The sequence below is a fragment of the Gymnogyps californianus genome, unplaced genomic scaffold, assembly GCF_018139145.2.
Source record: "Gymnogyps californianus isolate 813 unplaced genomic scaffold, ASM1813914v2 HiC_scaffold_160, whole genome shotgun sequence".
Classification (NCBI taxonomy): Eukaryota; Metazoa; Chordata; class Aves; order Accipitriformes; family Cathartidae; genus Gymnogyps; species Gymnogyps californianus.
The window spans coordinates 23,093-37,184 of NW_026114041.1; the positions used below are offsets into that span (position 1 = coordinate 23,093).

General features: G+C 35.6%; 1 protein-coding gene across 2 annotated transcripts in view; it reads right to left on the bottom strand.

Annotated features, from left to right (window-relative positions):
* Positions 1-1,067: 1,067 nt before the first annotated feature.
* LOC127028064 (probable global transcription activator SNF2L2) overlaps positions 1,068-14,092 on the bottom strand; it is a 65,858-nt gene continuing 52,833 nt past the window's right edge. For both annotated transcript variants that reach the window (XM_050913889.1, XM_050913890.1), the window contains exons 3-7: positions 9,737-9,842; positions 8,815-8,916; positions 4,957-5,083; positions 2,598-2,740; positions 1,068-1,979 (exon numbers count right to left, since the gene is read on the bottom strand). In XM_050913889.1, coding sequence (XP_050769846.1) covers positions 1,944-1,979; positions 2,598-2,740; positions 4,957-5,083; positions 8,815-8,916; positions 9,737-9,842 — 514 coding nt within the window. In that variant the 3' untranslated portion in view covers positions 1,068-1,943. The remainder of the gene's footprint in view (positions 1,980-2,597; positions 2,741-4,956; positions 5,084-8,814; positions 8,917-9,736; positions 9,843-14,092) is intronic.

A 14,092-nucleotide genomic window follows, 5' to 3' on the forward strand; every position in this document is an offset into this window, starting at 1 on the left:
AAGAGGAAGAAGACATAAAAGAAAAAAACAAAACAAGTGATACAAAAAGGCAATCACTCACCACCTCCCACAAATAGACCGGTACCCAGCTCGGTATCCCGAGCAATGGCTACCTCCCCAACCCCCCCCCCCCCTCTGTTTTTATTGCTGAGCATGACGTTATATGGCATGGAATATCCTTTTGGTCAGTTTGGGCCAGCTGTCCTGGTTGTGTCTTGAGATATTCTATGATTCTGTATATTATAGTCTGTGTGGCCACCTGTGTTAGCATCCTATGTATGTGTATGTGCCTCTCTGGAATACACACTCAGCCTCACTACTGGCCAAACCTACAAATGTGGACAGCAGCAGCTGTATCTTAGAGTTGGTCTTAGAGTGCACCCAGCTGGACTTCAGTGGCCAGGAAGGAGGAATTCACAAGTCCCAGAGTCCTCTAGGTTTGACAGCTCCCATAACATTCTTAACAGTGAGGATACATACCGAGAAACAAATGGTTCATGTAACTTAGAAATCTTCAGTTTAAGAAATGTTCTAGGTGTAAAAATTTTATATTTATTGTATATTTAGAATGTGAGAAGTTTGGGTTTCTACAGGAAGTAACAGCAATATTAAGTGTAGATATTACATACTTGTAGTCTCTTTACATTACCACATCTTAGTGCATCTCAGTCCTGGAAAGCATGGTCTGATTCTTTTTAATGAAGAAAATAAACTAATTTATAGATGGGGTGACTGCCTACATAACTAATTGTATTCACTCCCACTAAAACATATGGACAGAAACATTTCCTAAGAAAAATAAAAAGGAACAAAGATGTTTGTTTTATTGATTAATCACTTGAATTTAGTTAGGGACTGGAATTATGCTTCCATTTCAAGGTATCTTTTAATAGCTGTCACTTGTCTTGTATCTCTCTTTGAGTATGTTCCTATTGAATTCAGACAAGCTCTTATGTTACCTGTTTAGAGCAGAGAACCTTGGGTCTCTCTACAAGAGGCACTCTTGTCACTATAGTAAAAAGGATTTTTGTGGAATTCATAACACAAGGCTGTGTTTATTGGGATAAATTATCCCTTTATTAGGAAAGAACCAATACAACATTCTTCAAAATTACTGGAATCTTATTTGCCTCAGGCTTATGACTTGCAACCAAAGACATTGTGCAAAGAAAGCAAAGATTAAGTACACTTTAGGGAAAAGGTGAGAATTCACACCGGTAACATAGAAGATCAGTTTGATGAAAGAAGCCATTCATTACACTATATAGATTGCAATATTCTAAAACATTTTTCAACCCATTGTTTTTAATCAAGAGGAGAAAAGTTTAGCAAAGTTTACAGTACACATAAATTTGCTACAATTCAAAAAAGCATTTTTCTGAAGATCATCAAGCATAAAGTGAAAAAATGTATACAGGACAAGGTGAGGTAAAGGCTAACTACTGTACATTTATAAGCTATTAAACAAAGTTGCATATATGCACCACAGTGTAAAAAAACAATAGAGCAGAAAACTGCCTGATGAAAAATAAAATAACCAGTGGCTTTTTATGGCTTCTCCTGGTTATCAATGCTACAAAAGACATTTTTTTTGTTTTTCTGATGACACTGAAAACATCAAATGATAAAACCAGGCACAATGAAACCATTACCAAGGAAACCCAACCCAGAGAAATATACTATCAATGCACATTTTTTCATCAAAAGCTTTTTTGTTGATTTGGAGATTTAAAAAAAAAAATCTTTGAGTCCCATTCGGTCACAGTATGTTACTTTTTTCCTTTTTTACACTATGATATCATATGTTTGTCAGGCACTATCCTAGAGCTAGTTTATAGAGGATGAGAATACAACCCAATGTCTGTTTGACAAAATGAATTCAGTGGTTGTAAAATGAGGGAAGGGGATGGGGTCAGTTCTGCCAAGAAAATAAACTCTGTGAATTACTCATCATCACTTCTGCTTGCTTCTGACTGGTCCTAGAGGTAGGAGACACAAGAAAAGTCAGAAATTCTTTGCCAAGTATTCTATGGATTTTGTTAAAGAAAAAAAGAAAAATTACAATTAAATTGACAAATCAAGATAGCCATAAGAAAAGTAATATGTTATTTACTATTTTCCTTTCATGACATTTCATTCCAATTAAATTGCTGTGAGCCTCTTTAGAGAAGAAAAGGCACAGAGTTGGGAAACACTAGCTCCTTTCTGTCTACCCAGGTATTTTAAAAATGACTGGAAATATCTGTCTTCATTTGTTGCATTAATAGAAACACCTACGAGAAATTAAAACCAAGTGTTTCTAGGGTGGGAATGAAAGCAAACAAACTATGAGTTTTAAAGTTTCGAAGAAAGAACGAACATCTTCAAAAAATAAGTGTCAAAAGTGTCAGACTTTTTGTCCTCCAGCTCCAAGACTGGATCCCACAAGCAAACTCTAACACAGTTTGAACCTGCCATCCTCCCAAGATGATGACACAGATTAAAAACAATGCTTAATGTTTCTAAGCATGAAGAGGTGAAAATTCTGAGTGCAAACAGCACAGGGTATAGATGAAATCACTGCAACCATTTCCAAAATTTCAGTGAACAAAACTTACGTTTTCATCTTGATCCTCATCAGTGTCATTGTCACTCACAACAGGCCTGGCTTTTACTCGGCTTTGCCTCTTCTTGCCTTTGCCTTTGTCCTGGCTTTTTTCATCCTTCTTGTTCAGCTTGATTTTGACTTTCACTGATTTTGCTGTAAAAAGTGGAATGTGAATGTAACATCTGCCTTTATTTATTGTATACCCTTTTCCTACTAACTTTTAAACAGTCTGTCTTCATGTAAATTCTCCCCTTGTAGCCTGAAAAAAATCTTCTTTCTGTTCTTTGTCTGGATTGTGGAATTAAGTAGAAATATTTGCTTTTACTTGTGTTCTTGATAGTTGCAGTGCTAATTTGCATTAAACTATCAAGAAAATCTGAGAGTTGATCAGATGCATCCTTCTTTCACTTTTAGAATGCATGGCACTTACAGATAGCATTTAGTGTTGCAACTACACTCAGGGAACCTTGTACAAGAAGATGCAAGTTAAGAAATAAAATAGTTTTTGTTGCCTGCACATAGAAAAATGTCTATCTTCAGTAGGAACAGACAATTTTGGGTTTTTTTAACTACACAAACTCCATGTGGAGGTGACTGGCAATTTTTGAGTTGACAGCTTACTGAAGAGAACACAAGTGCCCAGTTCCAGGGTATCTGCTCATTTCCAGATGAACTGCTGAAGTTGCATGCTCTGCACAGCTGCTTGTAATACTTGCAGAGTAGCTCAAGGCAAAAGTACTCTAGTTTCTCTATCCAGACACACTTTCAAAGTGCAGTTCTAGGTAGTTAGAAAGTATGGGGTAGAAGCACTTGGGTGGCAGAAAGCAGAATGAAGGGATCCCTCCTTTTCCACAATATCATGTTTCCAAATTTGCAGGGACTTCAAGTTCAGAGGTTATGTGAGAAGGTACCTATTGAGGAAACTTTAATTGGTCAGGGGAGCTGAAAGGTAATATGTAGATCTGGCTCTTTCTATAGTGTCCTGGTTTCGGCTGGGACAGAGTTAATTTTCTTCTTAGTAGCTGGTACAGTGCTGGGTTTTGGATTTAGTGTGAGAATGATGTTGATAACACTCTGATGTTTTAGTTGTTGCTAAGTAGCGCTTATCTTCAGCCAAGGACTTTTCAGTTTCCCATGCTCTGCCAGCAAGCAGGTGTGCAAGAAGCTGGGAGGGAGCACAGCCGGGGCAGCTGACTTGAACTAGCCAAAGGGATATTCCATACCATGGAACATCATGCCCAGTATATAAACAGGGGGGTGTTGGCCGGGAGGGGCAGATCACGGCTCGGGATCTAACTGGGCATTGGTCAGTGGGTGGTGAGCAATTGCATTGTGCATCACTGGTTTTTTTTTTCTTTCCCCCCCCTTCCTTTTTTTGTTATATTCCTTTTCATTACTATTATTATTATATTTCATTATTATTATTGTTAGTATTATATTTTACTTTAGTTATTAAACTGTTCTTATCTCAACCCACGAGTTTTACTTTTTTTTTCCTTTGCTTTCCTCCTCCTCACCCCACTGGGAGGGGGAAGGGGGAAGTGGCTGCGTGGTGCTGAGTTGCTGACTGGGGTTAAACCACAACATATAGTCATTTTTTTGACATCGGTGTGTTGTGAACCTACTGGCAATTCTGTGGAATAGCAGAGATGCAGCAAATTAAAATTCAAATTGGAAATAAAAGACATACATTTTTACCAACAGAGATAATAAATTATATCAGAATAATTTAATAAGAGATGAGAGTATCACTTCTTAAAAGAGATGCTCCAACTTAACCTGCAGCATGCCCTAGATCCCAGATGAATTTTTGGCCCAGCCTGGGCCCATCTCACAGCAGATTATCTGGGCCTCTTAAATTATGAATGTCATCTTCTGCTTGCCAAACAATCTGAGTTCCATTTTCCCTTTGTCTCACTGAAGTAACATTTTCTGGTTCTTAATCATATATGTTGCATAATATCAGAAAGGTTGCTCACCTTTGGATTAAGGAAGTCACTAGTTCTAGGCACTTATATTTACAAGCGACATGATCAGGAAAAGAAAGGTCCATATATACTCATGGTCAGTCAGATAAGGATAAGTCAGATCTGTTTCCATCTGAGCAGTGCTTAAAAGCACCTACTGTGTTTTGTTTCCAGCCTATGAATACTTGAAGTCTTCAGCATAATTCTAAGAAATACAGCCAGAATAGAGTAGCCAAGAGACTTAAGCTGAATGGAAGCAGCCAAAACAGCAAACTTTATAAGAAACTACTTCCACCAGTGGAAAATGAAAGTCTATAACCAGTCTCAGTACACAAATGGAAAAATCAATTTCCCCCTCTTCCCTAAATGTATTTCCTTCTCAGCATTCAGCAGGGAACTTACATTCTGACTCTGACTCCTCTTCATCATCATCATCATCATCGTTGCTTTCATCCTCACTCTCTTCTTTGGCAATCTTCTGTCGTGCACTTTTGAATACAGACTGAAGAACAATGGAATCCTCATAGATCTACAGTATGAAAGCAAACCTATGTCAGAACTGCAAGCCAAGCATCATCAAAAATTCACTTTTTTTCCTATACAAACTCATAGAACGTAGCCTTTTTATTACAAGTAACAATGCTTGTTTCATGAATTTTACAAAAAAAAGTCAATATTGAATTTTCATGCTCTAAATGAAGAATCTGGCCAACAGTAAGCCACAAAAATATGACTCTTAAAATGTATCACATTTAAAACATCCAATTAGAGAGAGAGTCCATCCTGGAATGCAATTGTTTTTCTTTCATTATTATTTTATTACCACTAGAACTATGATATATTTTAATTAGATCATAACAGCCTTGAAAAATTGTTGTTCCAAAATCCAAAGTGGGTAAAAAAGAAAACAATTTATCCCAAGCAGCTTTGGGATTCCTTTAAGACTCCTTCCTTTAAGATCCAAAAAGACTGAAAATCAATACTTATCCAAAACTCTATTAATATTTTGAAGCCTGCTAAGTATTTTTGGTACTATCAGCTTTTATATTAACCTCATTGGAAGAACATCTGTCCTGGTTTCAGCTGGGACAGAGTTAATTTTCTTCCTAGTAGCTGGTACAGTGCTGGGTTTTGGATTTAGTGTGAGAATGATGTTGATAACACTCTGAGGTTTTAGTTGTTGCTAAGTAGCGCTTATCTTCAGCCAAGGACTTTTCAGTTTCCCATGCTCTGCCAGCAAGCAGGTGTGCAAGGAGCTGGGAGGGAGCAGAGCCGGGGCAGCTGACCTGAACTAGCCAAAGGGGTATTCCATACCATGGAACGTCATGCCCAGTATATAAACAGGGGGGAGTTGGCCGGGAGGGGCTGATCGCTGCTCGGGGACTGACTGGGCATGGGTCAGCGGGTGGTGAGCAATTGCATTGTGCATCACTTGTCTGTCTTGGGTTTTATTTCTCTTTCTTTTTGTTATATTCCTTTTCATTACAATTATTATTATTATATTTTATTTTATTTCAATTATTAAACTGTTCTTATCTCAACCCACGAATTTTACTTTTTTTTTCCTGATTCTCCTCCCCATCCCACCGGGGGGGAGGAGTGAGCGAGCAGCTGCATGGTGCTTAGTTGCCAGTTGGGGTTAAACCACGACAACATCTATGAATGAGAGGACTACATCTGGCTTGTAATGTATTTGCCAGATTAATTTAACAGAAATAAAAATTAAAAATAATAGAGACACTATAATCATCTTAACAAAATGAGCTTGCACATACTGCTCTGTAAAACTTTGGAAGCAATGCATTGGTTAAATTGAACACACTATATAAGATCTGTCTCTCCCTGAAAGCACCTTTTAAGCCTCCAGCCCAGATGGAAATGCTTTGCTCAAAAAAAATAGAGGAGCATGTATCATACTAATAAAACAAATATGAAGTATCTATCATCTCACTTAAATTTTACTTTATTGTATACTTAAATATCTCTCTCTCTATTAAACTTATGGGTTTGTATCTTTTAATGAAAGTAGTGCACACATAAATATTATATTTTAATGATATAAGTATGTGTGTCAGAGCAAAAGTGGATCCAAACTATTATACAGAATAAAAGAAAACCTAAAAAATTTGAGAACTACTGCAGGAATGTCCCAAGGTTTAATGAAAATCAAAATGAAAGGTACAGAGAGTGTCTCAGAAATTAAAAAAATCGTAGGTACAAGTTATTTGGACTTCATGCTTTAAAAAGTAATACTAAATTTGGTAGATAACATCAGTATGTTGGAATGGAAAATATTTCTGCATCATTCTGTGATATGAATCTGATTATTTCCAAAGAACAGAAATATCTACTGAACATTTCTACCATTTCAGTATCATTACTGAAAATCCTACCAAGAGAATAGCAACCAAAGTTTTCTGACAAGAATAATTACCTATATTGATTTCTCATGTGACCATTGATTTTTCCTTGCATATTTTTACCTCCCTGATCAACTTCCAATTTCAAACTTCTCAGTCATGTTTTTTGATATCAGCTTCCCTTCTTATTTTTTCCATTTACTTTCATTAGCAGTAAAATAGCTATAAACATCTATATCACTAAGCAAAATCATTGCTTCTGAACAATTAGTAAAATTTTTTCCCACACTTCCAATCATTAATATTTTTTTCTTGAATAATTGAGCTGATTTTGATTTTTTTCATTTAATTGAATGTTGTTAAGATATAAAAAATGTCTGTACAACAGACAACATTTTATTCTGCTTGTACACAACAAAAATAATCAAGTAATGATCATTTGTACTAAACAACCCCTCATTTTAAAATGAATGTTCAATTTCTTTGTTATTTGTCAAGATAACATGATATAAAATTCCTCTGTATAGCAAAGGGTCATCTATAGTGTTTAGACACTTGCAGAATGCATTAATATTGGCAGCATGTGACATCCAGTTTATAACATTTTTACTGAAGTCTCCCATGACATCTTTTTTTTTTTCCTTGAACATTACGGAAGCAGTCATCATGTTATCTACTGCAATTTAATAGTGTGTTGCATCATGTTATTTGGGCCTCATCTGCTAGAATGTGTATTTAAAATTGTGTCAGAGACTCTGATACAGGTAGTACTTTATTCTACTTATGTTGCCATATAAATATAAATTTCCACATATGTTGCCATTCCCTATCTTCTTTCCTACTGCCAACTCAATCTTTTGATAAAAATTTAAACATTCCAATCTTCCCACCAGCTTTCAGGACCAAGTAGGCTGAATTTGTTTTCATAATGAACAATTCTAATTCTGTTTGTTTGCCCAGGTTCCTAAGACTGGTGTATAGGAAAGCAAAGAGTTTATTCTCTTCATGTCCTGCAGCACTTAGATGTATTTTGTTCCAATGATCTTAATTTTGTTCAACGCTTATTTTTCCCCCTTTTCACATAACCCTTTGTTTTTTTAATGCCTTCTTGACTAGCCTAGTGTGTCTGTCCCATCCAAGATTTAGATCTTATCCTTTTGTAACTAAATCTCAGAGAATCCAGAGCATATATTTCAACTTTCTCATCTGTCTTCCAGGTTTTTGTACTCTTTTCTTTTGTTTCGCTGTTTATCTCTTCTATTGTGAATTCATAGGACTGAGTGCATCCTTGTGTGTAAACCAGGCAAAATCCTGAACTCTCTATCTCTCCAAGATGAGAGATTTGGGTACATTATTTATTAATGAGGGTACATTATTCCAGTCTCTCAAAATGGATATTGTTCTTTCAACAAGAAAAAAATGTCAACAATGTCCAGAGAATATGAACTATATACACAAAGATCTAGTGTCAGACAAACTTTAAACTTTATCTTCCATTAGTAGAGCTGAAAATTTTACCACTAAACACTTAACAACTGTCCCTAAGCTGGACCATTCTCTCAATTACTTGTATTATGCACTTTGGTGAGCTCAAACCAACATATGGCTCTTCAGGGCACAGCCATTTAGCATAGATTCAAATAGTCTGAAAACTGTCCTAAAGTATATCAGAACAAACTGATCTCATGATTATGGAATCAAAACTGAATTCGCTGAATGTTTGAATTCTAGTTGTGACCAAAGTATTCTGGATGCTTCAAAGAATCTGGGCATTTTTATTCATTAAAAGCACTAATAAGATTAAAAATAGAGGTTTTATATACAGAATTGTCATAATTAAACAAGCACTGAAAACACTGAGTAGGGAAGACATGTTTAACACAAAGTGGTTCAATCAGACCTGTGATCCCTCCAAATTGAATGTCTGAGCATTGTGACACAGCAACATGACATCTTTCTCCAGATCACTGAGGTTCCGATATTTATGGTTACGAATTCTTTCCTGTTGCATTTGTTAAGAAGATGGGGAGAAGGATTGATGGCAGCAGTGGGGAGAGAAAAAGAAAAATAATGGACAGGACAATCAATTAATATTGCTTTTCGATACATTAAAACCTTCTCTTTAAACATTTTACCTAAATGGAATGACAAGTATCTGATTAAAACAAACAAAATTTAAAGCCTGTGTGAAAGGAATATGCTGACAAAACGCATCATGGCCAAAGGCAGACTAAAAATTGTGCAATCGCTGTGTTAATTGGAAGGGCCAAAAGCAACAGAAATTGTATTGTTGTGGGTAAGAAAGGAGTTCAATTCCAAGTTTCTTCTCAGTACAGAAACAAAAAGAGGTACAGCATGAGTGAAGGTAAAAGAGATAGCCATGAACTCCTCATGGCCTCTAAGGTGCAAGAAGTTGCCTAATCCTCACCTATCCAACTGTGGCTGTTCCAAGATGTGATGCTAGTTGAAAGATGATTATATCCCTCCCAACAACATAAAATTTTTGCAAGCACTACACTTATTTAAGTTTTGCTTACAGATTCAGGATTTGGTCCTTTACAAAAAAAACATTAATGTATCATCTCTGAAAGTATGATTTATGTCATCCTGTGTTTTGCTTTGACTTAGGAGTTAGTAGTGAAAAACTGCAATATACATTAAGCAAAATTCATAAAAGGGGTATATTAAAATTTAAAGTCTAAGCAAAAAACATAGGCAAATTTAATATCCACATGATCATAATTTTAATGATGACTTAATGTTCATATTTCTATATAGTGAAAAGAAATAAATAAATGTCCACACCCAAAAATCGTTCTCACCTTTATTTTTTTGAAGTCCACTGGTTTCCTAATTAATTCATAATACTCTGGTAATTCTTTTCTAGATGGGAGTTGAATGAAGACTTCACTTAGCTGCCGTCCTGAACTGTTGAGAAAAACAAGCACACAATACAAAGAATTACTACAACTTTCTCAGAAAAGAAATTGTATACAATCAAATTATTAAAAATCAAGCATTTTTTTTCTTGTAAAGGATTAGTAACAAACTTTGTTCTGAATTGATCTTATTGATTTGATATAAATAATTAATCTACAGTTTAATGCACAACTTTCATGTTCTTGTCCTGATACATCACCACCATCATATGTGTAGATCATAAAGGAGAAGGATCAGGATTTGAATCTGAATTCTCTAGTGCTTTGTCTAGGGCAGTTTTATTCTTTTCTTCATTTTCTTTTATCATTCTTAACTATTCTCTTTCCTGTCACCTTAAATTTATCTTCCTCTTGGTCTTTTTTATAGCTATTTTTATAGCTCTGGTTCATAGTGAACTATTTGTCCATACTGGGTGCTATTATACCAGATGCTGATTGAAATCAGATCAACTAGGTTTTACAATAAATGCCAGTATTAACTTTCATTAATGAATGTTAGGTTTCTGGAAAGATAATTGTAAGTGTGTTGAAAATCAGTACTGCAGTTTGTACCTCTTTAATCATCCAGAAAGAATTGTCAGAAGTAAAGTAATGGATTATTTAAATTCCTTGGATACCCTAAGATACACTTTGCCTATGATTTGCAACTGTTTATATTCTCTGAGATGTCCAGATTTTCCCTTGTCCATCCCTTATTAATAGCTACTTTAATGCTTCTGAATAAAAGTTCTTTTTATCCTCTCATTTGTGGCTTCCCAGGTAATAGCTGACTATGAGTTATTTGGAGAGGAAAGATCTGTTGATGGTCCTTATGGGCTCAAGCATATATATATATATTTATGTATGTATTGCCATTTATCTGACAGTCATGGTAGCAGAAAAAAGCAGCTTCTGAGAAGAACTGTAGCCTGTTTACATAGACAGCATTCACCAGTGTTTCTCAGCCCATATTTCACAGACAGAAATATCACTGCTTAATTCTATCACAACTTACTCCAAAGGGGCCCCGTTTTCTCATTTCCACCTTTGAATGGTAATTTGTAGGAGTTGGGCAACACAGAGCCTGCTGCCAGTTCTTGAGCCTCCCACCTGAACTTCTCTCTTACAGCTGTCCTCCACAATACAGCATTCTGTTGAAACTGCAGGTATCTTATCAGACACACTGGAACTAATGCTGAATCAAAGGTTCATTTAGGTAATTCTGTCATGATGAAGGAGGATAAGATGTATGGGACAGCTATGTCCTCTATGAATGTCACCATCTATGCCTTCTCAATAGGGATCTCTTAATGTGTAAAATAGTCTCAGGATTTGGGTAGATACTATTTTGCCTATGGACCTAGTAGGTCAATAAACAATTAGGAATAAACAGTTTTCTTCTTTTACATGGAGATATTGTTCAACTGATCCAAGATTTCTTAATGTTCTTGGTTCAGTTCTTCTTATGGACATTGTATGAGAGAGAAGGACAATAATTCAAATATTCCAAGCACAGCTTCCTATTTGGTGTGGTCCAATCAATATCCTGTGGTGTAAATCTTGTGTAGAGTATTTTTCCATCCAGTTTACAGCAAACATAATCCTAGCAGTCAAATGCCTGTTAGGTTATGGCAGGTGCAGGAATATACTTTTAGCAGCTGCTGCTGCATGGTGAGAAGAGAAGGCTGGCTATGTATATCCACCAGGGAAGGGAAAGTGTTCTGAGCATAGATCCAACCCTTATAGCTGTTGAGGCCAGATCACCCTGTTCTGTACCACACATGAGAAAACCAGTCAAACTCCAGAAAGTTTACTAGCAACTCACCAAACAGATCTGATTTACTTGGGAAGCACCTGGATATTGTAATAAGAGAAAATCATAAAATAGACAGATAAACCTAATCCAAATTCTCATTATTCCTCTCCCATCAGCAAATATTTGTGAAATTGTCATGCTGCTCTGTCTCTCATCCCCTTCTAGTACTGATTCACACAGAAGAGGTCAATTTACTACTTCTCTATTTCATGAGTCAAAGGGAAAGAGGTTTGTACTGTGGATTTAAAGGCTCCAATCCTATCAATGATCTATGTGAGTGACAATGTGATTCCACATGACAGGATTTGTTTTTGTTTCAGTTTGTGTTTTCAAAGAGAAATGGGAAGTTGCAAACAAAAGCTACATTTACATTATTTTCTTTAATAACCAAAAGTGTAGAACATTCACAGCTGCAAATGACATCAATGAAATTTGTTCCTGAACATATAAAACAATAAGTACTCTGAAAACAGACCTCTGGTGTCCAAATGGTATCTTAAAGTTTAAGTCTCTATTTGTCATCCATAAAATTAAAATAATGCTATGGTGTTGTGAAATGCAATTATATGTTTGCAAAGCATTTAGATACTATATACTGATGAACACCATAAAGAAGCCCATAAGAAAATTCATAATTCTGTCTTCTAATAGGGTTTGAATAATGGACACAACAAGTAAGGCATGAAACCACATATTCAGGAATGAAGATAAAGCAAAATAACAAATAGCTGTTCATTAAGTGATCATTGCCCATCTTGTGCATGATATGAGGCAAAGATCCTGTGGAAAAAAACAAATGAAATCAGTACTCTGTCATGGCATTACAGGCTGTACTTACCTTCTGCCTGCTTGACTTCACAAACTTAATAATGTTCTTTTAATAATTCTGTTTTACAACATATATCATGCAGATGTAAGCTAATTCTTTAAAAGGCACAACAAGTTACTTGCAAAATTAGCACACAATTAGCAGATGACTTGTGGAGTCATCCAATATTGTGACAAAACTGTGTCTTCAGAAGCCAGAAGGTATGTTATTTTGTAGACATCCTCACTCTGTACTTGCTCAAAAATTAAAAAAAAAAATTTTCCCATTAAAACAAAAATTGGTAAAAACTAAATTAATTTTTTAAAAAAGAAAGTAGTAAAACTCTACTTTCAGCAGCTAATACTATACTTTAATGAGAACAAACACAAATTTACAATTGCACCATTATAGTAGATATGAAATATAGTCTTCAAAGTGCTTACAAAAAAACCAACCCCCCCCAAACCCACAAAGAGCATGTCTCCTGATTTGTCATGTAAATGGTAAAACCAGATGTACTGCCCTTTAATTTTGTCTACCCAGATCAGTAATAACTTATTCTGTTGTACCATTTTCCCAGAATCTCCTATCACAGAAACATTACCTCCTGCTCCCTTTGTGTATGTGTTTCCATATTGCATGTTTGAAAAGACAATATTTATGTAATAAAAAATGACTGTTATGGGTATGGTGGAAGAAAATTATTAATTCTGAATGCCATTCTCTGATTTTAATCCATATTTCCACTTTTATAATTAAAAAAGAATAAACTCTATAGCCACCATATAAAAAAGCATGAGCAGTAATCATTTATGTTTGCCTAGCAACTAGCAGACTACATGTTGAAGAGCAAGAGTGACCAGAATAAATTAACAGAATTGACTGTGACAGAAAGATGAGTGATGGTTCACTACTATTGTATTAGTTCATCCTTTTATTCCCATGTGTGTTCACATGTGAATACTTACATATTATATAGGTTAAAATTCCTTAAGGAATACTACTCCTTTTTATCAAACCTCTTTCCCCTTCAGGTATTTGAAACTAATGAAACCAGAAAGGAAAGATAACAATGAAGCTGAAACTGCAAGATGTTCACATTTCTTTGGTAAATTTCACACTTCTCAACAAACACTGAAATTCCATTTACATGGGTTGAGTGAAGAGTCCTGCATGCTTGCTCTAGTCAGAGTTCTCACACCTAGCACTAGTGTGCTAATTCCAACTCCCATTCAAGTGCAACTCACAGTGAAGTTGTTCTAAAAAAATCCCAAACAAATACAAAAAACCCACCTTCATGGTAAGGTTGTTATTTTGTATTTATAACCTTCCAGCAGTAATCCAGACAGGTGGAGAGATTATTCACTTCTGTTAAATTTATTTTAATTTTTTTCCCTTTCCAAGATTATTTGACTTCACTAGTAGATGGCAGACATTTCCCTATTATTTAAATGGGGATAGCTAGAAATAGCAATTCCTATTTTTGATGTATGGCTGTTGGAGATATGCGAGAAACAAAAACAAAGGATGCTATTTAGTTAACGAGGCAGGACCTTGAGAAGAGAAACAAGATGACACCATAAGTCAGTGGGTAAAGACATACCAAGATAAGCACAGGGGCAATCAAAGAGCTACT